General features: G+C 32.3%; 3 protein-coding genes across 6 annotated transcripts; 2 read left to right on the forward strand and 1 right to left on the reverse strand.

The window, feature by feature from the left end:
• Positions 1–238: 238 nt before the first annotated feature.
• On the reverse strand, positions 239–5,245 carry LOC128987932 (peptidoglycan-recognition protein SC2-like). Of its 2 annotated transcripts, none has more exons than XM_054409041.1 (4): positions 5,169–5,245; positions 4,208–4,433; positions 2,099–2,235; positions 239–470 (listed from the first exon to the last, which is right to left on the reverse strand). In XM_054409041.1, the coding sequence occupies exons 1-4, from the start codon at positions 5,176–5,178 to the stop codon at positions 355–357; spliced, it is 489 nt and encodes a 162-aa protein (XP_054265016.1). In that variant the 5' UTR covers positions 5,179–5,245; the 3' UTR covers positions 239–354. The 2 variants fall into 2 exon arrangements, with proteins under 2 accessions (XP_054265016.1, XP_054265015.1); XM_054409040.1 differs by having other exon boundaries at positions 239–727.
• Positions 5,246–5,407: 162 nt separating this feature from the next.
• LOC128987931 (peptidoglycan recognition protein-like) lies at positions 5,408–8,911 on the forward strand. Of its 2 annotated transcripts, none has more exons than XM_054409039.1 (4): positions 5,408–5,495; positions 6,519–6,740; positions 7,595–7,734; positions 8,310–8,911. In XM_054409039.1, exons 2-4 carry the CDS (start codon positions 6,538–6,540, stop codon positions 8,627–8,629), a joined length of 663 nt encoding a protein of 220 aa, XP_054265014.1. In that variant the 5' UTR covers positions 5,408–5,495; positions 6,519–6,537; the 3' UTR covers positions 8,630–8,911. The 2 variants fall into 2 exon arrangements, with proteins under 2 accessions (XP_054265014.1, XP_054265013.1); XM_054409038.1 differs by having other exon boundaries at positions 5,420–5,495; positions 6,522–6,740.
• A 4,496-nt stretch (positions 8,912–13,407) lies between these two features.
• LOC128987933 (peptidoglycan recognition protein 3-like) lies at positions 13,408–16,619 on the forward strand. Of its 2 annotated transcripts, none has more exons than XM_054409042.1 (3): positions 13,408–13,581; positions 14,227–14,504; positions 16,219–16,619. In XM_054409042.1, the coding sequence occupies exons 1-3, from the start codon at positions 13,549–13,551 to the stop codon at positions 16,427–16,429; spliced, it is 522 nt and encodes a 173-aa protein (XP_054265017.1). In that variant the 5' UTR covers positions 13,408–13,548; the 3' UTR covers positions 16,430–16,619. The 2 variants fall into 2 exon arrangements, with proteins under 2 accessions (XP_054265017.1, XP_054265018.1); XM_054409043.1 differs by having other exon boundaries at positions 16,230–16,352.
• Positions 16,620–26,414: the final 9,795 nt, after the last annotated feature.

The raw sequence follows: 26,414 nt of genomic DNA on the forward strand, positions 1-26,414 counted from the left end.
CATAAAGAGTTTATTCTACTTTATGCAATGCATTAGTAATACAATTCTATTACACTCGTACACATTTCATTAGTACATGAACATGTATTCATTAGTAGTTACATGTACAATAGTATTACATTAAAAGCATTTCCAAGCGCAAAGGTAATTTTTAAAATAAATTAAACAACATTAGTACAGCATTGAATATAATCTAAATGTAATAAATTAGATAACACTTAACAGAATAAAGGTTTTATTTTACTTTAATTAATGGTAATGTATATTAAATTCCAGGAGCATTTCCTGGTACAAAGGTAATGGAAGTAATGCAAGAGCTTATTAGATACGGACAACGACACAAGCCACGCCTGATTAGAAAACATTACCAATTTCTGCCAGTGCTTGCCAACCGCAATTGGGACCCATGGAGACAAAGACCAATAGCATACGAGATACCTTTCCCTTGAAGAAGAAGACATACGAAATATCTAAAATTTGAGAGTTTCAATTAGTTTCTGCTGAAAACTGTAACACCTTAGATAGAAATTGCATTTTTCACCATTGATTTATCCTTAGTCATCACCCTTCAACACATCACTCACTAGATAGGGATCCAGTATTGCATGGATACGGTCACTTGAAAATTCTGAATCGGTGTTAAAATTTCTATCTACAAGTCCATGATTTACTCCGAATTCCAATATTCTGTGGTATGCGTTTTTCATTTCGATTGATGGATAGTTAACTGAAAATAATGGAATAGATTAGTGTATATCAACGTAAACAATTATATTTCGGTACTATATTTATATGGTGAACTATTTGTTAAGGATACATAGGTGTGCTGTTTTTTCTATAAAATGTAAATGATTGAAACTAATAAAATAACTTTCTAATTAAAACAATCTAATATAATATACCATGTGACTTATAAAGACACTTAACAACTTGTTTAGATATATTGTACAAATGAAACTATCCAAATATTAAATGAAGATAGTTTTCAAGTTTTAGTGTAGGAAACACAAAACAATTTCATTTAAATTTCTTGACTTTGGAAAAACAAAGTAAATCGTTACTTTAATCATTGTCTTTCCTTATAACAGAAAAAAAATTGAATATGAATTAAATGAAGTTTGTGTATTATTCCCAGTCTCAAAACAGTATTTTTTTTTGTGAACTTTTTCTTTGATACCGGGTTCTGGAAGTATGTGTGATGTAACTACGATAATTTAACATGTAACTATTAGCCAAGTAGATATTGTGTCGTTTATTGTTGTCCACATAAAATCAAATGAGATACTCTTGTATAACTTATTCTGCACTTTGTTAACAATTTTGTTCTCTTTAAAATAAACGTAGGAAATGGTGAAAATAGTGACATTTGCCCCGTCAAACCTGTAGACTGAACAAACTTTAGTATACATGGTTCGATATTTATAAAAATACAAATTAAAAATTGGCCGACTTATTTCCTACTAAAATATGAAATTTCGTGAATAATTACGTTTTCTGCTACAGGGAAGGTAATAATGAGTGTATTTATTTTATTGAAATGATAATAGCTTAGTAGTGAATAAACAAATTAGCTCAATACGTTCAAAATACACACATAAAAATGCAAAAAACAAAAGTTTATTTATTTTCTGTGAGAATAACATAGGAATGAAAACCTTAGAGTTTTATTTTTATCCATCCATAGTCCATAGTCATTAGACATACATCATCAACACGTCAATAACCTAGATTATGTATTTGTCTTTTAAGCTCTACGAAATAGTTTAAGAAATTGCACAATTTTGGGGGAGTCAAAAATGGGAAACTCCAATTATTACCCAATACTAACCTTATCCTTTTAGTCTGATTACGCTTGTGAACCGGTTCGAATAAATTTAGATTTTCACATCAAAACAGGATGATTTTGACTCGAAATTTCATGCTAAACGGACACATAAAATATGTGTGTAAATTTGAACTGAAGTATTTTTGACCTCTAGAGACATCAAATGTTAATCGGTCCCTGATCCATGTCTTACCCTATGACTCAGAATAATACCTTACTCCCTACATATTAAATGTGCTAAAGAAGCAATAAAATTCAACCCTAGATACATACTCTGCCTGATCTGAGGGGAGGGTCCGATGTAGCCAACGTCAAGACACACCCCTTCGACGTCCGGAGTGAGGGGATCTCCTGCTTTGTATTTCCACCCTCTTCCTTCATACACAGACCAGTCGCCTCCTACCATGAAGCTGTAGATAAAACCACGACAATTAACCTTGGCCATTTATAAAGTCGAAGGTAAAATCAATGGGCCAAGTCATAACAATTATTTCCAAAAATAATTTTCCCACTCACTAAACAAATTACCCGCAACTCATGTCTACGCACAGGCCCTGCATATGTAGACAATTTCCATATAAGTTGATAAGGTTTTTTTTTTCTTTGTGCCATTTAGTTTTAATATTATTTTGTAAGTTATTTTTAAGTCAAGGATTGTTTAATTTATTATGTTAAAATACCATGAACTGTATTTTTCAGTTGAGAAATAAGCATTATTTCATTTCATTTCATTTTCATTTCATAGAATTAATGTACTTGTTCATAACTAGTCCTTCTAGTTTGAGCGTTTCGAGGTGTTCACTTTACAGAACATGAGTGAAATTCATTTCTAGTTTGGATTAATTTATATTTAAATTAAAACAAAATATAAACAGTTAGACTATGATGACAGCCAAATCTGAGAACCAAAAATAAATTTAAATAGTGTTCAAATATTGTATACTTTTATGTATTCCCTTGAATTAATTATTGTTGTTTAAAGTATGTGTAAGAATACCAATTGTATCTTTTTGTGTATTTTGTTCTGATTAGAGAGAATAAAGAGTGACTCGTTGGTGTTTAAAAATATTTATTTATTTCAATTGTGTAATTTAAAGTTCGTAGTTTGTTCCATGTGTCTCGTATATCATTTTAAAAATATCAACCTCTTTGTAGGACTGATTTTGTTGTAATACTTAAAGATTGTTTTAATAGTTTGCTTTTGTTTCAATAAAGAAAATATCTTATAAAATACGATATAAGCTTATAGCGAGCCCTTAAAATGATGTTTCCAAGCTCTAGATTACGACTCTGTAATTGGTGGAGATAAATTATTTGATTTTACAACTTCATTAAAACTTTTCAAAACTGTATCTTGTTTAAAACTTATTCCGCTATCATAAAACATAATTTCAATGTGAGCAACAATTTTATTCATCAAAATTGAAAGTAACTCTAGAATGGATAACTTTTAATTGTTAATTTTGTTAACGTCAATAAAATAAATAAGCTTTCAGTAATGAAGTTTTTACAATGAAATTGCGTTAATAAATTATCGTTCTAAAATTATCATACAATAAATACAGATTATATCTTTAATACTTTACTTATTTTAATACTTTTCTGGGAAACTGTGACCATATAAGTAGTTGTTTTAAGCCAAGTATGAGTGAAGGATGAGTGTAGGATGAGTGGCACGATCTTGTAGTCTGTTAGTGACTAAGGCCGACATACACAGTTGTTAATTAATAGCCCATACAGCTAAGGGCAACCAAGGGAACTACAGTTTTATAGAGGAATCCATCCACATTTTTGCCTTGGTATTTTACGAATTTGTCTAATTATTAGGTTAGTACTGTGGATAGTCGTAATACTCACAAGTGCAGACATTAATCCACACCAGGGAATATCTTATCGACATTGCATCCCTATAAATATCCACATAACGTTTTTCACACACTTAATAATAGTATTTCCATGAATTTACTTTACGCAGTTCACTAAGAGCCATCACTTTAATATTATGTCTAAATTGTGAATGGCATTTCATTTCAAACAAAACAATATACAATGCCCAACTTAATTACAGTTAACGTTGGTAAAGTATATTTCCAGGAAAGGTTTTCCAAGTAACACGAATTCTTTACCTACGTTATTTTTAATTTCCTCCCTCAAGTATAGCAATCAGTAACAGTTTATTTCTGAAACTAAATATTTACTCAATTAAGTATGTTTATCAAGAACCATCCAATAAAACACCTAGGATTTATAGTTTCTTTCTTTCGGACAGTGACGAGTTCAATCCTCTTAACGTCACGTAATGGAATAATTTATGGCAAAGCTATTAACTGTTGAAGATATCTATATACCATCCAACATACTACTTTCCCACCCCATACCTACTTGTGTTTTATGTCTGTAAGCCCCTGTTCCATCTGTTCTCGCTGAAGTCGCTGAAGCACTTTTGAACATTCCTCTTTGCTGAAGCACTCCTCCGACTCTGTAAACCTAACAACGACCCATCGAATGGGATACTCTTTGTATCTCTCTCTTGACGTAGCGGCCTGAGCTCCCCATTCAGCTCTTGGGACAAGCTTCAAAGGTAGGATTTCAAATGGACGGTTCAGATCTAAATTAAGAAAAGAAATTAGATGTGGGAGTTTAACAGTTTTTGCTGTTGAATTTAAAATAAAATAAACCTGGGAGTTGGGACTCATTAATTGCAATTTACTATGCTTAAACTCTTACTCATAAAAAAAAACTAATCTTGCTATATAATCACTTCACTATATAATCTTTCACTATAAAATCACTTTTAATTCAACCTTTGTTTTAAAGGGTGAGCGTTGAAAAACTAGTGAATACTCTTATAAAAATAACCGTAATTTCTGGCGTAACCTCCCTGTCTACAAAGGTCATTAGGATGCATTACATTAAAGAGTACACATTTGTTTAGTATGTTAAAAACTCCATAGTTGAAAAGCATCGTTAGTTTATAAAAATATATACAGGGTGTATATAAACCCCCTGGAAAGAATTTGAGTTATTCTTCATAAGCTCAAATGAATAACAAATATCGGATGAAAATGGGTCTAAAGTGCCTAGTTTACTGCCTGCCTGTGTGTGATTTTACAAATGTGTCCATTCTTCAGAAACCATATATAAAGTATTAAAGAAATAAAGTATTAGAGATAAAACGATTGACTTTGAACCTAGTACATATTTAGTGACAAATAGGACCAATAGTTCGATTATATAATAACAACATTGTTAAGGCCTTCTACTTATTTATATGTTTCTATAATACGAACGAACTGGGTTTATCAACTTAAAATAAATATTTTTCGAAAAGATTTATACTTACCAATTACCATACTTCCTGTTCTTATGTATCATAGCTTTTGTTTATAAATATGACACATGTTTAGGCTAAGTATGGAATTATACTGAATTAAATAAGAGAGAGTTCTTTCAAACATAAATATATGAGTTCATTCAACTACTAATTACATTGTTATTATTTTGTTAACACTACATTAGTCTTGTATAATTTTTATTCACCACTTCACGGAGAGAAAAAAAAATAAAAGATAACAGTTTTATCAGAAGTGTGACTGAAGTGATAGTTCTAGACACAAACATGCAATGATTTGCTACAGAAACGTGCGAGTGTATGTAAACCAGTGACAAAGTAAGTATAGTTATTGTAATTAGCAACAATTAATAATCCTTAAGACGTTTCAAATTTGAAAGATAAATTGTATTATTCTGTTGTATTAGTTAATGAACATATCATTGTTGTACTACTATTTTTATAAATAATAACTATTTATTAATCGATTGGTTTGAATTATGCAAGTCGGCAGTGTCAAGCCCAAGGTTATGTGATGAAAGTTTGCACACTCTTGTCAAATTTGGGTTTCACGTTCTTAAATTGTTTCCAAACAGATGTTGTTATTTTTATTTTAAGTAATATGTGATAGTCATTGTTTATTTCTCTTTATATATAAATAGGTGGTAAAATGTGAATAAAGTGTCATACAGTATTCCTGAAAGGTTTCAGGTGAGTTTAAAATTAACTATGCTTAAGTCTCAGTAATTATGACATACTACTTATAGCCTAACAGTTCACCAAGTGAGGCAATTGGCCGTGCTATTTTGAGAGTAAATTATTAAATTAAATCACTATTTAAATTGTACTAGACAGATAAAAAAAAAACTATAGCCTCTAAAAGAATTTGGGAAACAAATGTGTAAACATAGAAGTAAAAAAGAAATATGGATTGCAAATCCTTATTGGATAATTGTTCACCTTATTAGGTCTAAGCATCCAAAATTATGTAGGGCTTTTGAAAAAAAAGATTGAATTAGTTTTCTTAATTTCATAAAACATGATAGAACATTATTTTTCAGTATGAATTCAATAATTTAATATCAAATACGTTCTACTTAGCATTAATTAGAAAGAAAGAAACATCCAAACATTGAAAGATAATAAAGATGCATAAAAAACGCATGGTTTTCAATAAAGATTGGTTTTGATGAACGTCGTATTTACAGTTTCATCAACTAATCATTAATAGGTATTTAGACATATGAATCTCCTTAAATTTTATACTTCAGTGTAATTTACAAAAAAAGTCTGGTCTTGGAACCTACGTAAAGAAATGTTTCCACAACGTAAAGTTAAGTATGTAAATTGTGAATTTTCCAGCAGTCTCTTCTCCAGCAAGATGACACTGGCGATGGTTACGCGGACCGAGTGGGGTGCCATGCCTCCCTGTCACTTGGACCCTCTGGAGCCTCCAGTAAGGGACGTGGCGTTTGTTCATGCAGCCTCGCTGTCCTGCCACGACAAGGAGGAATGCTGTCAGCTGATGCGCTTCATGCAGAAATGCCACATGGGTATACATGAAATGGCCGACATGAAGCATAAGTATGTTCAATTCATCAAAGGCTGGAATTAGTTTAAAAATACAAAAGTTTGTTGTTATATACTCGGAACTGCTATTTTGCCTATAATTGGTTTGCATGTTGTACCTGTCATGCATCTCCGAATAGCCGAACAGCCATGTGTTTGTTTTTCCGGATAATTGCAATTTTCAAACACATTTATTCCAGCAATACATTAAATCCACTTGATTGGCTTTGTTTATGGTTTTATCACACACCTACACACTAGACACACATATCCTCTGGACATGTATCCGGTAATGATACCACCAACGAAGCTAATCATAAGGATGCATGCATTTCCTGGGCTCGTGATATATTTGATAGTTACATTCCACCGAAACCTGTAATTATCAACACATATTTCTTACCTTTTAAAAATGCATGGCAGGTGCTGTAAACCCTAAATTGTTAATGCGCAATAGCTAATTAAATATAAAAATCTAAAGTATAAAACCAACATTGTATTTAGTTTGGAATAAAAACAATAACAAACTACAAAAAAAAATGGCTGTTCTATTAAATTATGGAAGAGTAATCAAGGACATGGCAGTTATATACGGCTAGAGCTACATAGCTAATGATACGAAGGTAGGAACGATTAATTACTTAAGAAATCCACTAAGAATATGATTATTTTAGTAGGGTTTTTTTTAGGTTTTAGGTACATTCTAAAATAAAACTATTCATGATTAAATTACTCTTTATAATGTTAGAAAAATCCAACTTTAAAAGGTTCTTCAAGAAATATTTAAACTTCTCGATTTAAAATAGTACTTACAAGTATTACTGTATTATGGAATTTTATTTTCTTTTGCTAAGTTTACCTTATTTTAGTTTCTACATTGCCCCGGATGGAACCATATATGAGGGCAGAGGTTGGCTCAAGAACACCTCCAACTATGACCCATACTATGATGAGATTGGACTAAAAGGAAAGTTCATTACCATTGCTAAGATAGGCATGGATTTCCAAGGTTGGTATTTAAATTCAACTATTTGCAACACATGTTTGTATCAATAACACTAATAGCCTTAAAATTATCTTACACTATAAGGTAAAGTGTAGTATATGACTGGGCCATGCTGGTTAGTTGTGTATATACATTTAATAGATCATACAGCAAAAACTAACTAAGAGTTTCTGTGTTAATGTGGGGTTTTATTTACTCGAAATGAACAAATCAATAGATATAATCATCGCCACTTGCTTAAAAGGGTTTCCGAGTAAAATAAATTAAATTAACCTTTGACATTTTCTAATTGAAATTGTTGGATGTGGACTACAGATGTAGATGATTATCCATTTTGTTCCTTGCATTTAGTTTGGTATCAATGAAAAAATACACAGTGCTCTAAAAGACACACGTCATGGGCTTGCAAGCCGGTCTAGTGGTAGAGGTCTGGACTTCGGTCCCCTGGATCTCGGTTTCAAGCCCCGCCAATCACTAATAGCTTTGTTACAATGCTATAACCCCTTTTAGACCTAGCCTAAAGTGGAAATATAATTCCGGGAAATAAGACTAGTAAAACTAATAAACACTATGTTTAGATGACCCAGCAACACCTGAGCAATATGCAGCGAAGGATGCCATTATCAAGTACGGGATCGAACAGAAATACATCAATCCTAACTATAATGCAGTGAAGAATTTGGTCTACCAGTACTTAGGGGACTGCAACCCAGAATTCCTACAATATAAAGTGTGGCAACCACCTCCAGGTTCGGAAAATGACAGGACAATATTGTATAAAAGTACGACTAACAGTTCTTGGGAAGAACAGCAGAAAGGGCTACCCTACAACGCTGAACCCGTAGTAGTGCCAGAGTCAGTTAAACAATATAACCTAGACACATCTGAGGATGTATAGTACAAATTGTGGTGTATAAATAAAATAGTTTCGTATACTAATGTGTATGTGTGTGAAGGAAGCGTGGAATTGTACTCGTTCAGAGCATTAATAACGTGTACTTATATTCCTAATTAAAAATAAATTATTTCAACCACAGCAAACTTGCAGACTGAGTGAATTAAGATTTGTTTGGACTGAAATTGTTGCTTAAAGTTATCAGATTTATTCCCTTTTGAATAACATTCAGTTAAACGAATATACAGGGTGTTTTTTTTGTTTTTAAAAACTTGCATCTTTATTTATGTAAAAACCGCAATAGATAGAAATATGCAGTTTGCGGGAATCATCTATTAACATAGGGGGCCCAATTGTTTTGAATTCAACGTTACATTTACATTCCCCCCCTTTCCCCCCAACTTATTTTTTTTTTTTAATAGCAAGGTACCCCTTATGACATATCAAATGAAAGAGCATGAAAAAAGAAAATGTATAATGAAAAAAAATTAAAAATCGGTTCATAAATTTGCGAGATATTTCCCCCCCCCCCTTCCCCGGAACTTGATTTTTTTTTATAGGAAAGTACCCCTTGTGACATATCAAATGAAATATAAATTTCACCAAAAATTTTCTTTTTTCATGCTCTTTCATTTGATATGTCACAAGGGGTACTTTGCTATTAAAAAAAATCAAGTTCCGGGGAAAGGGGGGGGGGAAATATCTCGCAAATTTATGAACCGATTTTTAATTTTTTTTCATCAAACATTTTCTTTTTTCATGCTCATTCATTTGATATGTCACAAGGGGTACCTTGCTATTTAAAAAAAAATAAGTTGGTGGCAGGGAGGGAAAGGGGGGGATGTGAATGTAACTTTGATATAAAAAAATTGGGCCCCCTACGTCAATAGATGATTCCCGCAAACTGCATATTTCTATCTATTGCGGTTTTTACATAAATAAAGATGCAAGTTTAAAAAAAAAAACACCCTGTATAAATTTTATTCTACAGGAAAAACAAGTTTTGTTGTTAAAATACTAATAGTGCAGTAATAAACAAATAAATTTACCAAATTTGACAAAAAATACATGCACAAACAAGAAAAATACAACAGTAGACTACTTATATATATATATACATGGGAATTTAAAAATTCATTTCTTTTCGTTTTCTCCTAATAGTGCAGTAGAAATAGGGTTTGAGGTGGAACTAATTGCAACAGAAATTATTCCAGTTAGAAATGGTAGGTAATACACTTATAAAAAACATACTAAAAATATACATTTGTACTGTTACGCAAAATACGGTTTTTTGGTCGCCATTTAAAAAAAAGTGTAACATTTTAAATTATTGTTAAAAAATCTGGTTTGGTATCAAATTATAGAACATTTCATGCTGGAAAAGAATATAATGGTTGAATTTAAAATATACTGTTAACAGTGATGCAATATGGGCGAAAAAAGGTGCGTTTAAAAATTTGGCATTTGAAAAGTTTTCTATTTATAAGTTATTTTATACTTTTAAAATTTGTTTTTTTTTCATTTTTGACCCTTAAAACGTAAAATTCCCCAATTTCTCTCTAGACCTTTTTAAAGAGCTTAAAAAACAAATGGTTAAGTATATCAAAGGGGTTTTGTACGATTATTGGTAACGGGGAAAATTCAAAAAATTGGAAATTTAAAATCCCTTTGTTATTCTTATGGAGAATATGGTAAAAAGTTGTAGTTTCCTTGTTTATGGATATATTTTGATAAAACTTTCAAGATTTATTTATTTTATACTAAACAATTAATATTTTACTAAAAACACACTTAATTGGTTTCCTTGTAGCAGCAAACCTTGGTACTCGTTTCGTTTAACCTAATGTTATTTATTTAATAGACTAGCAACAGAGCCCATTGTGGTTAAATTAATGCAACGGTCTCTAGTAAAATAATGGTTATGAAATCCATACACCACTTTACTCACTAATATGTGGTACATATTAAGCTCATAATAACACACTTAACATAAGAAACACACTTTAAACACAAATGCAAATTGTTAACAACAATATTTAATCAAAGAAAATTTAATTAAATAACAATAAGCTGTTAAATTATCAACTCATTTTTCGTATGGTTAGATTATGCATACTGGTAAATCAATTATTGCAATCTATAAAAATAATTGGTTTTTCTTTTCCGAGTCGGGTTAGCTCTTCTACCAGACCGATTTTCATAATTTTGGCCTTAAGCCGGGTTTACACTATGTAGCTAAACCTGCTACATTGCAGATTTGTGTAACATCTAGCAATGTTATATTACATTTGCTAGAAGTAGAAAAAGTAACTTTACAAAAGTGCTATATAACACTGCTATATGTGGCAGATCCTGCTATATATAGCTAAAATTGTGCTATCCATCGGGAGTCGGTAAATATCAAAAGAAATACGTGCTACATCTAACATTGCCATATGTAGCAATGATATACATATATTTTTCGTCTAGCATCTCCTATATGTAGCGCTGAACGGTTTTGCTCAGCGATCTTTGTTTACAATGGAAGGACTGGACACGGAAAGTGGCAGTGCCTAGGATCGGGATGATATTATCGGGGCTATTGATATTATAAACTTAATTGAACTGTTCCGTGGACAACCGGCGTTGTGATCATACATAAAACGTTTTTGAAGTTACCGTCGCCTTATTTAGCGTTTTAATTATGGATTGTCAGGGTATTCATCATCATTAAGGTCCCGTAATAAATCTGCTACACTGTACTTATTTCTCGAAGCAAGAAGCGGTCAAACCTAAAACTTGCTAAAATCTTCGCTCCTGTCTGTCTCTCTCTCTGACTTCCAAGATCACCACGATAGCTGTCACGAACAATGTCTCTTCAGCGCACATTTCGATACGGAATGCGAATGAGGTTGTGCTACATATAACATATAGCACGAGCACCAGAATCACTAAAATTGTTTGTAAATTTTTCATACAGCAAAAGTTATAAAGCAATGGTATATAGCAAAAGTTATATAGCAGGTTTTGCTACATAGTGTGAATTCGGCTCTAAACTAAATCTATAGACGCACCATAGATTTGCTAGCATCAGCACTCATTTTGACGTATATTTTGAGCTATGCACAAACTGCCTCCCTGTACATTACTTATGGGAGTTAAATTTGTTTTTTTCGAGTTCGTTTGGCTCTTCTACCGGACCGATTTTCATAATTTTGGTCTCAAAGCTATGCAAGCACATATTTGTCATCATTAATCTATCAAATGTATAACCCTACGACAACAATTAAATTGGATTTTTTCAATTTTTACTTCAATTAAAAATGTATTCCAGCAGTTGCATTATCCTATATGTTTTTATCTAAAAATCTTCAGTGAAATACCAGATTCCATTGGAATTATTGATTATTGAGATTGGACGTACCTAAAGCACACTGCTAAATTATAAACGATCCAAATTGTTTAAAAATGGAGTTATCTATCATCGATTTATAGTTAAAAAGATCTTACTAGCAAACTCAACAGTACCTAAGCTATTTGTCGACGTTGACGGGTTTCACCTAGCAAATCTTAAAAAATCAAACTTTAATAATTATTTCAAAATCTACACGAATTCCTTTCCAATGACCCATTAGGTTATAAAATCGGTCCAGTAGAACTCTATATTTAGTTGTACAAAGATTTTTAAAACTGAATTACTAGATTTAATTGAAAATCAATTAAGACAAATGGAAATTCGTTTAGTCTGCAGGTTTGCTGCGGCGGGGGTATTTTGTACTACGATCGTATTTCTAAATAGTGCTTATAACCACTATTATAACATTTTTCAGCATTAAATTTCCTATAATTTGATACCCAAAAAGTTATTTTTACGAATATTAAAATTTTGACACTTTTTTCAAGATGGCGGCCAAAAAACGTATTTTGCGCCACAGTACGGATGTATATTTTTAGTATGTTGATTAGAAGCATACTACCTACCATTCACAGCAAGAATTATTTGTGTTGCAATTAGTTCCACCTTAAGCTATATTTTCGATTATTTCTACTGCACTATAACCTGTACAACAAAGTTTCAGTATATTGCATTAATTGTTTTTTTTTTTTTTATTCCTATAGCATGGTTATCAAAGTAACTGCCAAACCTTACGTTTTGAGGGTCAAAAATAATTTTTCCGCATAAAACCCCTTCTAGTAGTCCGATCTGTTGTTTCGCGAAGATAAATATTGTACTGGATCTAGGTTTCACCGTGCAACCTAAGGCTACTTCCCTATAAGCAAATTTGCTCAAACAATTTGCTAAATTAAATAACCTAAAATTTAATTTGTCCATATACTTGTTGTTAAATGTTTTGTTAATAAAATAACTGTTAATATACACGAGTACCCGTTCTTTATTTATGTACAGTAAATGTAAAAGTATTTTTTTTATGGACCTATTACTGATAAGTAATTTAGGTTCTAAAATCACATACAAATAATAACTGACGTTATTATTGAAGTTTTTTTGTTCTTTTTACAGTGTTATGTATTACCAGTACTATTTTTATTTTTATTTATCGTTGTTGAAAATTATATTTCACTTATTAGTCGAATTTTCAGCTGTGTTTTAATTAGTTTTTTGTTATAATTCAATTGTAAAAAACACAGTAGAATGAGCGTTATAACTAATTTGATAAACAGTAACTAATATGACATATCACTCTTAAGAATGGGCAAGACAGTGATAACATGTAGATAGTTTTACCGATATTAAAAATATGCTTTTAACATTAACAAAGAGATTGATAAGAGTTCATGATCGTCCACAAGATTTTGAGTTAAGCTGAAAGATATATTTATTTTGTGGTTGGAATCGAAATCACACACAGTACTAAGTTTTGTAATTAATAGGTGTTCTTAAAGAAATGTCAATATGTTTTGGTAGTAAATGAAAAACTAGTATGGCTTTTTACAAACAACTAAGTCAGAAACATGTGAGTTCACCAAAACATTTTTACGTATATAACGTTGAAATTTAATCATTTAAAACCTTAATAAAACCAACAATTTGATTAGTTTGCATAATACAGTTTTTACATTGTTATAAACATAGGGTATTTGTTGAATGTTAATATAATTAAAAGAGTTCAGCTTGCATGCACACTACCATAGTCGTAGTATAATAAATTAAAACGAACACGCTAATTGCAACAACATTTTACCGATGCTGTTAGATATGTCATATAATTAATTAATTAAATTTGTCCTTGACTACAGAGTACTACATTGGACGCATAACCACCTATCGAATGTTTATAGAGTTTAAACAATTACTAGACAAAACTACATTAAGCTATAATATGTTTTAAGATCTTAAAAGCAATAATTAATGTTTATTGCATCTCTTTATATTATAGTCTGTATTTAGGAAACTGTTTCCTGACCTTCCGTCTATCTGGAAACTTCCCAGTAGTTTAAGGCCCAGTATAGTCCTAGGTAGACAGGGTGTCAAGAGACTGGTAAAATCATACAGGCTATAGAAAAAAAAAACATGGAAGGATAGTTAATTTGTAAATACCCCCATTAAGAGAGGAGATTTTATTAATTGATTCTAAACACGTCAACACGAATTTGTACAGCTTAAATTCAGGCTTCCGAAATTTCCACCCGATGATCCAACACCCAAAACTGAGTCCGCCTGGGAGAAGAAAATACAAGTTGTGTCAAGAGCAGAGTGGGGTGCACTTCCCCCTAGGACTGACGTGGACCACCCGAAGCCCGTCCCATGGCCTCACCCATGGGTGCTCTGGACCTACGCGCAGACTGACGAGTGTTTCACCCAGGAGGAGTGTGGCAGAGTTATGAGGAAAACCCAACAACGCCACATGGACATGGGGATGTCCGATATACAATACAAGTAGGTCACAATACAAATTTACCTCTACTTGAATATATAGTTTTAGTATTCGAGTATCCAAAATTTTAATGCTAAAGCCCCATTTGAAGCTCAAAAGTTAAATTTTGAGACATCGAATCATTTTGTAAATGTCATTAGAAAATGTACACAACAGCAGATACGCCGTTCTAAGTATTACCCTGTATACTAAGGTCAATCAATACGTTCAAGTGTAGTTTTTGTTTTGTTTGAACATCCTAGAAGTCAGATAAACCTCCAAACTAGCCTAGCGTTGTAAGCTAGGACGATAGCCTCTAGTCCGGGATCGGATGTCACGTTCTTCAGGCTAGGCCTAAGGGGTGCGGCATTATCACTTAGATAAATTCCTTGGGGATTTGGTGAGACTTTAACCCGAGACCTCAGAAACCGAACTCCTGCGCTCTACCAGACCAGCTTGCTCCTCTGGTTCGAGTGAGGTGCCAATCATCCCCTTTTGACATGTTTATCATTTACATACCTTGACTCTAAATGCAAACAAAAAATATTGTACAACTTTTTTATAATTCCTTAGTATAGTATTATTTCTTGAATAAAAAAAACCAATGCATTGGAAAGGCTGTATTGCGAGTTTACCATTGGGTGCCCTTTTTCAGTTATTTGTATAAATATATGACTGTTATTTTAAATAAGATATTTTCAATATAATTATATTATATTATAAATTAACCTTGCAAATAAATTACATATTGATGCTTACAATGCATTTTCCAATTAAGATGTAGAAATTATTGAGGCGTAAACTTTTAAGAGTTTTAAGGTTACAATAATGTCAATAATGTCAAAAATAATGTCAATAATAATGATCAATAATGTCTTTCATTTTAAATCCAAGTGCGGTTTTCATTTTCTGTTAGGGTTTGAAGAAATGTCGTGGTTTATTTTCAAATATCGAATCAGTAATTGAAAAACAACATAAGGCACAGCCGAAACAACAAACCTGAAAGTAATCTACAAAATATCTCGACACACTTAAGAAATATTGTACCAGGTTGGGGAAACTTTTAACAAAATAACTTACCTTCGTTGTTTTCGATCGTACACAAACAAAAATGTATTCTTAAGTTTACTTTGATTGATCATACAGTAGTGTCGTGATATAGATGCGATTTTATAAATAATAAAACCAACACAAAATCATTCATCATGCTAATTTCAAATATAAAAACGTCCATTTGGTTTGAAGTATTAATGGAGGATTTAGATTTTCTTTTTGGCGCGAGCAGGTTAATAACTAATGCGGATAACTGTGCCATTAAGGTTCGTATTCAAATCGCACCAATCGCCAATGGTATTTTATGCATGATTAATATCATAGTCTGTTAATTTTTAGAGCTATTTGAAAATTTTTAACAATCAAAGTACTAAAGTTACCAATCTCTGTTACTGCGTATAAAATAAAAATCCCCCCCCCCCCCCCCCGGCTAAGTGATATCTATAACTACAAAACAATGCTTCGAATAGACAAAACATTTTCCCCGGAAAATGTTATGTATAACATGTTGTTAGCATTTAGAATCAAACGCACTTACTTATAAGCCTCTCTTGCATAAGTTACTTACAATTTAGTTTTAATCCTACATGTGGACAAGAATGTACAAACATATAGAATTTAAAAGAAAAATTACTAAATGTAATTAGATTCCAATCAGTATCATCATAACCTAACACATGACAGTTTCTATATAGGCGGTGATCTGAAGGTCTATGAAGGGAGGGGGTGGAACGTATCTTCAGGCTGTTTGTATCCCAGTTTCTCCAGCTTCGAGAAGATGCACTGCGCCATAGCATACATCGGAAGATATAACAACCGTAAGTATATGTTAAGTTACATAACAACAAGTTACAATAAGTTTTGTTGTGTACTTATAACAGAACGCAGTTGTTGACAGAACAGAGGGCTGTTGACGTTTTGGGGGTAAGGTACAAAAATAAAAGAAAACAAAAAGAAAAAGAAAAAGAAATAAGGAGAAAAGATAAAAGAAAAAGAAAATAAGGTAGGTTAGTAAAATATTTTAGAATACCAGTATCAGGGATATTCTCTTGACGTGAGGTCGTAAACTTAAAAGAAATTTTGATTTCAAAAACGGAAATCACCAACTCGCATTTGTAAATTGAAAGGATTGTAAAAAGGGGGTATTTTATTGACCCAATTGAATGTATTTTAGCTCTTTTGGAGCTGTTTATATTTTTACAAAAAACCCGTGTCAAATATTAGTTTGCATTTGAGTGAAGTGTAGAAAATTAGTTTTTTATCACTTAGAGAAGATACGAGTAGTACAGAGAGGGTGCATTTGGGGCAACAGGTGTTGCCCCCCGCAAAGCCATACCTTGTTTATTGTTTACAATCCTTGACCCCTGACCTCCAGTAATCAGCCGATAGCGCCAATCAAACGTTTAACCCCAATTGACCCCAATTAAAAAAACAATTAGATAACAGATATCGCATTCCGGCGTTATCCGTTATCGGGGAATCCCCGACCCGCGGGTCGCCGCGTCTGTTTACATCGTCCGCCATTGTTGTTTACACTTCTTTATCTCCTTTTGCGCGCGCTTTTGGCTCCGTCGATTCAGTTTCCTAGTATCTTCAGCTCTCCTGATACTCGCTCGAATTTTCTTTCAAATCTATTTAATTTGGAGTTGATTTTTTTTAAACAGAGACTTTCTTCAATTATGGTTCTTACTAATCTCCGCTCTCCTGCTACTTAAGTTTTTGCAATTTATAGAATTTTGCGGAATATTCTAACATGCAGTGGACTGTGAACTGTGAACCTAGGTACCACGTGTTTTCTTTGAATCATGTCTGTGATAATCACTCATTTACATCAATTTAAAATAGTGATATGGCATTTTGTAAACTTAAGTGGAAAGGGTTTATAATCCTTTTTTATTCTCACCTAATAAATTCAACTTGCCATATCTTAAGTTGGATATTTTGCATCTTTTACTCAGATATATTTCTGAGATAAATCTTTCATTCACTATCATTATTTAATATCCAGCTTTGGATGTTTTGATGTGGTCTGACCTTCTCATGTTCAACGACACAATAAATGTGACTTTTCAAATTGTCTAAAGGACTGTTGAAAATACTTTTGATATCTTAATACTGTAGTTGCATGGAATTGCATTTTTAGGCATATACCTAAAAGCATTCCTTTTAAGCTTGTTACATTATGGTGTGATTATCTGTTCTTGTTGTTTTAAAAACTCTTTTTATTATAATCAATAGTAGTATGTATGCAACTAAAAAATTAAGTTCTGCAGATGTTTAAAAACAGTATTGATGAATTATATGCCATTTAAGGATTACAATGATTGTTTGGAAAATTGAATTGTTCAAAAGAGAAAAAATAGGATTTTTAGATCTAAAAAACATATTGTTTATACTGTAGTAGTCAACAGAATTGTGTTGAGTACTGATAAAAAACATAACCATAATTTTTAATGATGGATACAACAACAATGGCACTTGTGCATACTGTCAAGTACCTAGTTGTAACCTCATCCAGACTTGTGTATATTTTTTTGTATAAACCCAAATTTTGATATGTGTTACAACTAAGAGGACAATAATGGTTAAGGTAGGGATATAATAATGAAAATAAAGTAATATAAAATTGTTTTATTAATCATATGTTACATTATTTTTCGTACAGAACCAGACAGCGGTAAATATTGAACCAAAGCATCATGTATAATTAAACAGTAAGCTGATGTGTTAGCAGGCATGTCATCTTAAGTTTGAAAATCAATTCTAATATCTAAGGATCCAGTTTTAATTGTTTCAGTCTGCTTTGAACAATCTATTACAAACAGTGGTGCCTTATTAATAAAGGTTTCCTTGTTAAGGCATGGTTGATCGTCAATTCCATTATAATAAGAAGAATGGAATGATGAGTAAAAGTTAAACATTAGAGATTTGTTTTCGTTAACATTATCATAAGGATAGTATTTTGCATTTAAATATAGTTTGACATTTTCCAGCTTACACATATCAAAATGAGCTGCATTTTTATTTGACTTATCTTTTCTATCGGTTTGAAAACCTAAAATTACATATCGTGGTTTTTCCATCATTGAGCTTGTTTTGACTGTCCAAGAATGTAGTTTTGATACTGGGAGAGTTGGGTATTCGTACAGTTGCCATCTTCTAAAAGGCATAGATATAGGTTGATCCCTATCGGTTATTTTTAAGAGAGAAAGTCTTGTATTGTCTTCAACTTGGACATAGGATATTTTCCATATGACCTTGTCTAGGATTATATTGACATCGTGAAGAGCTGTAGCAGCTTGAAAAATTGCATTTTTATCTGTTGAAGACCTTAAAAGAATCAATTCTTGTTTAACATTTAACAAAATGTGATTATAGTCTTCTGCAAACCCTAAGAGTAATTTCAGTGGTATGCAAAATTAAAAATTAGTTTTTTCATCTAGCACTGCTACTGTGGTAACTTTCCAGCCAGCATTTTCCATCCAATTTTGATCAGAAGAGCGGGAAGTCAATATGTTCTTCATTGTAGTTGTAATTCCAACATTTTTTACTCTATCAACTTCTGTTCCACATAACTCATATCTAATTTCATCAAACAAAAAAGACATGGCATTGGTAATCAATTCAGTCGTAGTATCATCTTTCTTATCGGCGGCCTTTACAATTTTCCCCTTGATTACTAAAAAACTCTTACTAGGCAGTGTATAGACATCTTGTTGATGAACTGGGATTCGTATTTCATCGCTGTTCTTTAGTGAATTGGAAGAGTATGGTGTGTGGCTGTGATATTCTATATTGCATATGGTATCATCATAGTTCACATTTTCACTAATCTTCAGGATGTCATTCATCTTTTTTTTTGTAAAACCCTAGTGATTTTAAGAATAAACGGTTCTTCAGTGTTAACTGTTTAACCTCTCGATTGTTACTGATCGTGTGATTGGGATTTATTGGCTTGTATGTTTTTGCGGTTTTCCTACTGATTTTTGGTTATCAAAAATAAATCCCATTATGTATGTTGTGATTTCTTTCTTATGTGTAACCGTAGATTGATGTTCTCACCTCTAAAATTAACAAGCCTACCTTCTTGATCCTCTAACTTAATGTTAAACTCTGACAGACTTTTTCTATTGAAAATAGGTAGGTAAATGATTGATGTTGGTTTTTCAACTATTTTAAAACCGGGTCCAACTAAAGGATAAAACTCATGTAACACATGTCCTTCAATACCGTCTCTGTATGATCCGCACACAATATTGCATGTTATTCTTACGACATCAACTTTATTAATGGTGACTTGAGTTGGAGATACATGCCATTTATTCGCTTCAAGAATGAAATTTTCACTAAATCCCAGTAACAAACCTATATTTGAAGGTTTGCTAAAATCTAAAGTTTCTGAACACTTGATTTCACTTTTCAAAGTATTATTATTAGCAACCAACTCAAATGTAACAGAAGGATGCTTTTTTTTAATCTGCTTATTTATATACGTGTTGATGTCACTGATTTCATAAGATCCTGTTGGTAAGGATATTTGTATATCATTTCCAACATGTAAAATGTTGTTTATACCTTCCTCCACGTTTGGTATTGAGTTATATGTCATTAAATCCAGGAATCCTAGCTCCCATTCATTTGCTGATGATAAGTCCATTGGAGGGAACAGTGAGCAATTTAAATTAGATGAATTTCCAGTAATACAAATCATCTTCTTTTAGCAAGAAAATCCAAACAAAAATGACCACAGTTGACAGAGTTGAATTTTTGTTTTAGGAAATAGTTATATTTGACCAATATAGGATGAAATCCTGTGTTGAAATACTGTTGTAACTCAATTGGTGGTTTTAAGTTGCCAAAAATATCGAAGTATTCAATATGAAAACCTCTCGTATAATAACACACCCAATGAGTACCATTTCCCTTTATACAATCTAGGTTTATAACTGCTGATTCATTTTCATGAACTCTCAATGGTAAACTGTCCCTCATAAAAACTCCTCTAAAATAGAGCAACTTTAGACTACACATTTGGCAGTGTGTTAATGGTTGGTAGTGAAAACTTGGACTTTAACGATAAAGGTAATATATATAAATATATCGGTGGTGTTAACTATGGAGCGTCTGAAGGTCTTTACGAACTATTATTTAAACGATTACCCGATAAAGGTACTTACATGGAAAACGATTTGAATACATACAAAAGTATATTGTATGCTACAAACGCTATAGAGAGAAATATGAGCCTACAGGTCGAGTTAAATCGAGTAAAGGTGTTAAATATCTAAGAATTATACAGCCATTAATGTTAGAACAAGGGAGAGGCTTACTATGGAAAAACATACATTCTCGAGACATTATATTGGGATGATGTAAATGAACTTGTAAACCGACTCGGGTATATTATCATGCCTACAGAGACCGGAAACAGAGTACATTCCAATGAGATCATTAGTATCATAGAAGAGCTGCGTGAAGCTGGGTGTATAAGAGGTGGTGGAAACTCTAGGTTTAAATCATTAATATAATGACTATTGATAAGTTTGGACATAGTAGCAAATCGGGCAAAGACCCTATTAAAAGTGAGGGATATGTTCTTACAGCCGAGGGGAACTACAACTTACAGGGCAAAATCGTGACCAATATAGGTAAACCCAAAAACAGTAATGACGCGGCTTCAAAGGAATATGTCGATAAAAAAATAATACCAGGTGATAGACACTCCTATAATCTTAGAAGTAAAAGGTTAATAAATGTGGGAAATCCTATTGAAGACACTGACGGAGTCAACTACCAGACTGTAAAACGACTCTGTATATCACTTAAGGACTCCCATTATGATGCCCAGGGAAAACAAATAACACATCTAGCTGAGCCTGAGGGTGAAGTTGGTGCTGTAACAAAAGGATACTTGGAGAAAAGTATGAATGATAAATTTATACCAATGTCTACACATTTGGCTAAACTTCAATCCGATATTAATACCATCAATGAGAAAATATCACACCATCAAGGTTTAATAACGCAAAACAAGGAACATCATGATAGAGAATTGAAAAAATTCAGCGTGATTCTATTTAACTATATCCATAAAAAACATACGGGAAGGTCTGCCAATTTACCTATTGCTGGGGAAAGTGATTATCTAAATTGGGGGGAACTATATAAAGTCCCTAATGAAGAAATAGAACCACCATCCTCTGATGAAGAAGTATTTAGAGCTAAACGAATTTGAATTGAGTAAAGACGATATATTAGCTATTTAGTTTGTTAGTAGTATAATCGCAAGATCTATCATTAAAGTAAATACTGTATTAGCCGGTGTATTAAATGCATCAACTTTGGAGGTTTTGAAGTGGTCTGTTCAACAACACACTAAACGTCAAATTGTCTAAAATACTCTTGACAAAACTTTTGGCATTTTAATAGTTGCATGGAACCACATTTTTGGAATATGCTTATAAAGTGTTAAGCATGTTACATCATGACATAATTATCCACTCCAATGTTCTTAAAATCAATTTTCATTATAACGTAGTAGTGTGTATGAAGCTAAAAACATTAGCACTTTAAAAGATTTATATCCTGCACATATTTAAAAAGTTTTGATGAGCAACTTCAAACATTTTTACTCCACAATAAACGCACTTAGTGGTATCCTTTTAGCTAAGCATCCAGATGAAGTCTCCATCAGTAAGATGTTTAGCAGAAGAAGATTTTAGTTTCCACTCATTTAATGTCATCCACCTCCCTGCAGGGCCATTATATAAATTAATGTTGGATTGTTTAGACACCAATTGACAAGTTAGTGTGTATTACACTGTGCACAACAGATGAGTTAGTTTCCTTATTTTACTAAGAATTTATAACACATAGAATGATCATCAAGAGAGAAGAGACTAACATGATGTACCTTAAGCATGAGATAGTTTTGTAAAACAATTTCAACTTGACTAATCCTTCGCTTAAAACGATCTCTATCCAACAAACTGGTGCATTTCCGATCTTCATAGTCAGAAAAGTAAAATGTAGTGTCAAGAGGTTTTGAAAAGGTGACTAACCTCTTATTTGTGTGAAACATTTCAATATTTTTCAATCTGTTTTCATCAGCATTTGAGTTCTATCATAAACTTAATAACACTATTTAAAGCTATTGCCTAACCACATAAGATAACATAGGTTTCAATATCAATTTATGAGGATCAAAATTAATTTAGTAGCAATTTATTAAAACAATCAAACATACCAGACACTGAATGTAGGAAACGGACGAGATTGGAAAATTAATATTATTTAAAGTGATAAAGTCATACTCGAGATATACGTCGTTGGTAAACACTCAATAAAGTTCACACAAAACCTGCTAAAAATAGTGTCTTAAGTCTCTTATGTCATATTTCAGTCTAAGCACAATAAATAATATCCAAATTAAAGCAATTGCAAACTATTGCAGGCGTTATTTCAAAATGAATAACAGTTATAATTTACGATGACAGTCAACTTTCCGCCATTGTTGTTTACACTTCTTTATCTCCTTTTGCGCGCGCGATCAAGTCTGTCGATGTGTGCTAACAGCTATTCGCGCTCTATCTGTTGGTAAAACAGTGAACTAGATGAAATACTAGAGTTTTGTAATTTTTGTGATTTAAAAGTGTAGCAAAAAAGAAGTCATGCTGCCTCAATGGGATTTTTTAGTTTCCCTATCACTCACTATTTACAAAGCTAAGACGTTACCACTGAGCCAGCATGACTTCTACAGACTGCCTTGTATTTTTATGTCATATAGCTAACCCAATAAATTCAGTCTTAGTGTAGCCATCGATCTAGTACAATGTCTGGACCTAATCAAGAACAGCCAAATTCATCTCTTGGCTCTTCAAATCCCAACAGAGCCAACCTTACTTTGGATTTTTCCAGACCACATCAACGCAATTATGAACGCATGGCTGGAGATAGGAATCGTGAACAGAGTGGGTTCGTGTCATCATCTACTTGGACGAGTGGAGATGACAGGTGGTACAAAGCTCAATCTAGCGATGCTAGCTCAAACGTTGTTAATCGTCCCATCCAAGTTTCAAAAGTGACTAACAGCCAGAGTGATATAGTTGAAAACCAATTGAGGATTTTGTTTGTTTAGACAGAATTTTTGGTATAAAAGTCATGTTTCAAGCTCGTATGGTTTCAGTCTACTTTGATATCCGACTGTGTGGAAATGTCCATAGCAGTAAATATGGAATTTCACGAAGAATTTAATATAACAAATGATATGAAAATTCAATTCAAAAATGACCAATTGGAAACAAAAATTTTCATTATTGTATACACACCAAATGGGAGAGAAAGTGTTTCGCTGGATGTTGACAAGTGGACGGAATTTAAGAAATCAATCAGTGATGTGGACCAAGAGTTTTACAGAAGATTCAATCACCAGCCAGCATCAATGGATGCCTCATTAGTCACATCTATAACTCCACCATCACCCCAGAAATCTTCTATTGATACTTTTAATGTGCGGAACGAGGATCTTGTAAAATAAGGATTCTACAGGACAAAATGTTATGAACAAGTAATATGTTATGAGTGTGGTTGGCAGTCGGGCAGTGAAAGATTATCATTACGATACTTGAACTTTCTTCATAAAGTATTAAACCCCAAGTGTAAAATGAGTGAATATGCTGAAGATTACTATATTAACTACTAGCAGAGTACCCGTCCTTCGTACGGGGTTGGCATGTAAGTATAAAGTGACATTAGCGTATGGTTTGACAGCTCCATTTAAGTAATGTTAAATAATGTTTACATTCAGAATAGTGACATCATTATTTTAAATATGATCCTTACCCTCTCTGTTCTAATATTCATGCAGTATTTAAATGAATGTTTGAACCAGCTGTATGGAATTGTGAAATCAAAATTAATTTGACAGTTAGTACTGCTTGTTTACATTTTTAAACTTTGTAGGTTTGTTCTTTGTTGTCATGGATACCATCAATCAAAATTTACTTTTAAATCTCTCACCTCCGATTTTTGAAAGCCCACGGGGCAGAGCCCGAGGTCAATATTGAAGCGGGAATAGTTCTATATGTATCCTCGGAACTGTAGCTTCATGTGTGTGCAATTTGAGCCCAATAGGTTCAGTAGTTTTTGAGATTAGCTCATACAAACACACACACAGACACCACCTCTTCTTTATAATAGTATAGATTTTAACCACAAAAAGTCTATTGAAAATATAATGACAGAAAAGCTTATTATATGGCCAAAATTATATCCGAGTATTGAATATATGATTAAAACTGCATCCAGTTTCATGCATCAAGTGTGGTGTTGTCTTAGATCATTTGGGTCTTGATGACAAGCCTGCAGAAGAACACCAGAAGGTTTCATCCGATTGTAAATTTGAATAATAAAATGTATAAAACCGATTATATTGTTTTTTAAGTTATTCTCTTATACTCTTTAAGATGTTAATATCACTTATCAACTATAGCACAAAATTTGCTTTTTGCAATCCCACTAAAAAACCAAGAGTGGACCTAAAATAGAGCTGAGTGGACCAGTGTCCACCTAGTGGACCAATCATCTTATTTAGATTGGCTAGTTTAAATGCCATACTTGTAATGATGGAGTTTTTTTTCTTAAACTAAATTAATGAGCTCTATATTAATGATGTACCTAACAGGAGTCAGAAATAATTTAGTGCAGGAAGTATATTAAAGAATAATACGTTTTAGGGAATGATGTGGCCACACTAGATCTGACTAGATTTGTAAAAGATATACTTATGAGCCGTTTACTACCATACTACTTCGGGTGATTTTTAAACTTGGTAAATAGTATAAAAATACAAAAATCTGTAGTAGTCTAATTCAAAACCATCTATATTTTTTTTAACCACAAACTAAAGAAAGAGAAAGAAAGTTTATGTTCGATATGACGATAAACTTAAAGATAAGGAACCAGTTGATAGATATATTGTGTGACCTCAAACTGGTCACTGTTTCATCTCTACACTTTCTAGTTAAAATACAATACTATAGATGAAACAAACTTTCTTAGGCAATACTGAGTAATCGTTATTTGTATTTTAATCATTTTATATATATGGTAGTTGTTGTGAATCAAGATGTGACAGTTGTTGTGAAATAAAGAGTGCAGACCAATTTACAGGAACATTAAGAGGTAATAATTTCCAATTTATTGTGACAATCTTTGAAAGGATTTTATTCCTAGTAATTAATTAATAGATAATGACAAACATAAAATGCAGAGAGTTTGAATTAATTGGCTAAGAATACAAATAATAATATAACCAATAAGCATGTTAAGTGTTCATTTTTGATCAACTTAATTTAATAAGCACATGGATGGTTTTAAAATACTGATAGTGATACTTAAACATATTATATAGACTAAATATTTTTGTTTAAAAACGCATTCTTATACGAGACTTTTGAATTATTATTAACTAGGAGAAACCCGTTAATAACCCGTTAATCCCATTATCGATGGATGCTTTAAATGTTTACGATAATTCTTCTAACTACGATAAAAAGGGTAAAAATATCAGTCTTTTTTATTGATTTTTAAAAATACTATTTTTTGTAAACACTTATCACTGGAATATTTAGTGATATTCCAGTACTTAAAGGATAAATTAATATAGAATTTAACATGGCATTCAAATACCTACTGTTTTAGTTTAGTATGTACTACTGTTTTCATTTGTAGTGCAGTAGGAATAATGGAAAATATACCTTAAGGTGGAACTAATTGCAACACAAATTATTCTTGCTGGGAATGGTGGGTATTATGCTTCTAATCAACATACTAAAAATATACATCCTACCATCTATAAAAAGCTTTAAAAATTTTAACTT

Source organism: Macrosteles quadrilineatus, unplaced genomic scaffold (assembly GCF_028750875.1).
Source record: "Macrosteles quadrilineatus isolate MER2022 unplaced genomic scaffold, UCM_ALF_1.0 Scaffold_2__2_contigs__length_208266976, whole genome shotgun sequence".
In the NCBI taxonomy this organism is placed as follows: domain Eukaryota; kingdom Metazoa; phylum Arthropoda; class Insecta; order Hemiptera; family Cicadellidae; genus Macrosteles; species Macrosteles quadrilineatus.

What these genes read in the sequence shown, in the direction of transcription:
- LOC128987932 (XM_054409040.1), bottom strand. An exon ending in CTTACAGACATAAAACACAA is followed by an intron (nt 2,236 to 4,207) that starts GTAGGTATGGGG and finishes TTTTATCTACAG; the next exon opens with CTTCATGGTAGGAGGCGACT. An exon ending in CTCCCCTCAGATCAGGCAGA is followed by an intron (nt 728 to 2,098) that starts GTATGTATCTAG and finishes CATTATTTTCAG; the next exon opens with TTAACTATCCATCAATCGAA.
- LOC128987931 (XM_054409039.1), top strand. Translation starts at nt 6,538, where the DNA reads ATGACACTGGCGATGGTTACGCGGACCGAGTGGGGTGCCATGCCTCCC. An exon ending in ATGGCCGACATGAAGCATAA is followed by an intron (nt 6,741 to 7,594) that starts GTATGTTCAATT and finishes ACCTTATTTTAG; the next exon opens with TTTCTACATTGCCCCGGATG. An exon ending in GATAGGCATGGATTTCCAAG is followed by an intron (nt 7,735 to 8,309) that starts GTTGGTATTTAA and finishes CACTATGTTTAG; the next exon opens with ATGACCCAGCAACACCTGAG.
- LOC128987933 (XM_054409042.1), top strand. Translation starts at nt 13,549, where the DNA reads ATGGCTTTTTACAAACAACTAAGTCAGAAACAT. An exon ending in AACAACTAAGTCAGAAACAT is followed by an intron (nt 13,582 to 14,226) that starts GTGAGTTCACCA and finishes GAATTTGTACAG; the next exon opens with CTTAAATTCAGGCTTCCGAA. An exon ending in ATGTCCGATATACAATACAA is followed by an intron (nt 14,505 to 16,218) that starts GTAGGTCACAAT and finishes AACACATGACAG; the next exon opens with TTTCTATATAGGCGGTGATC.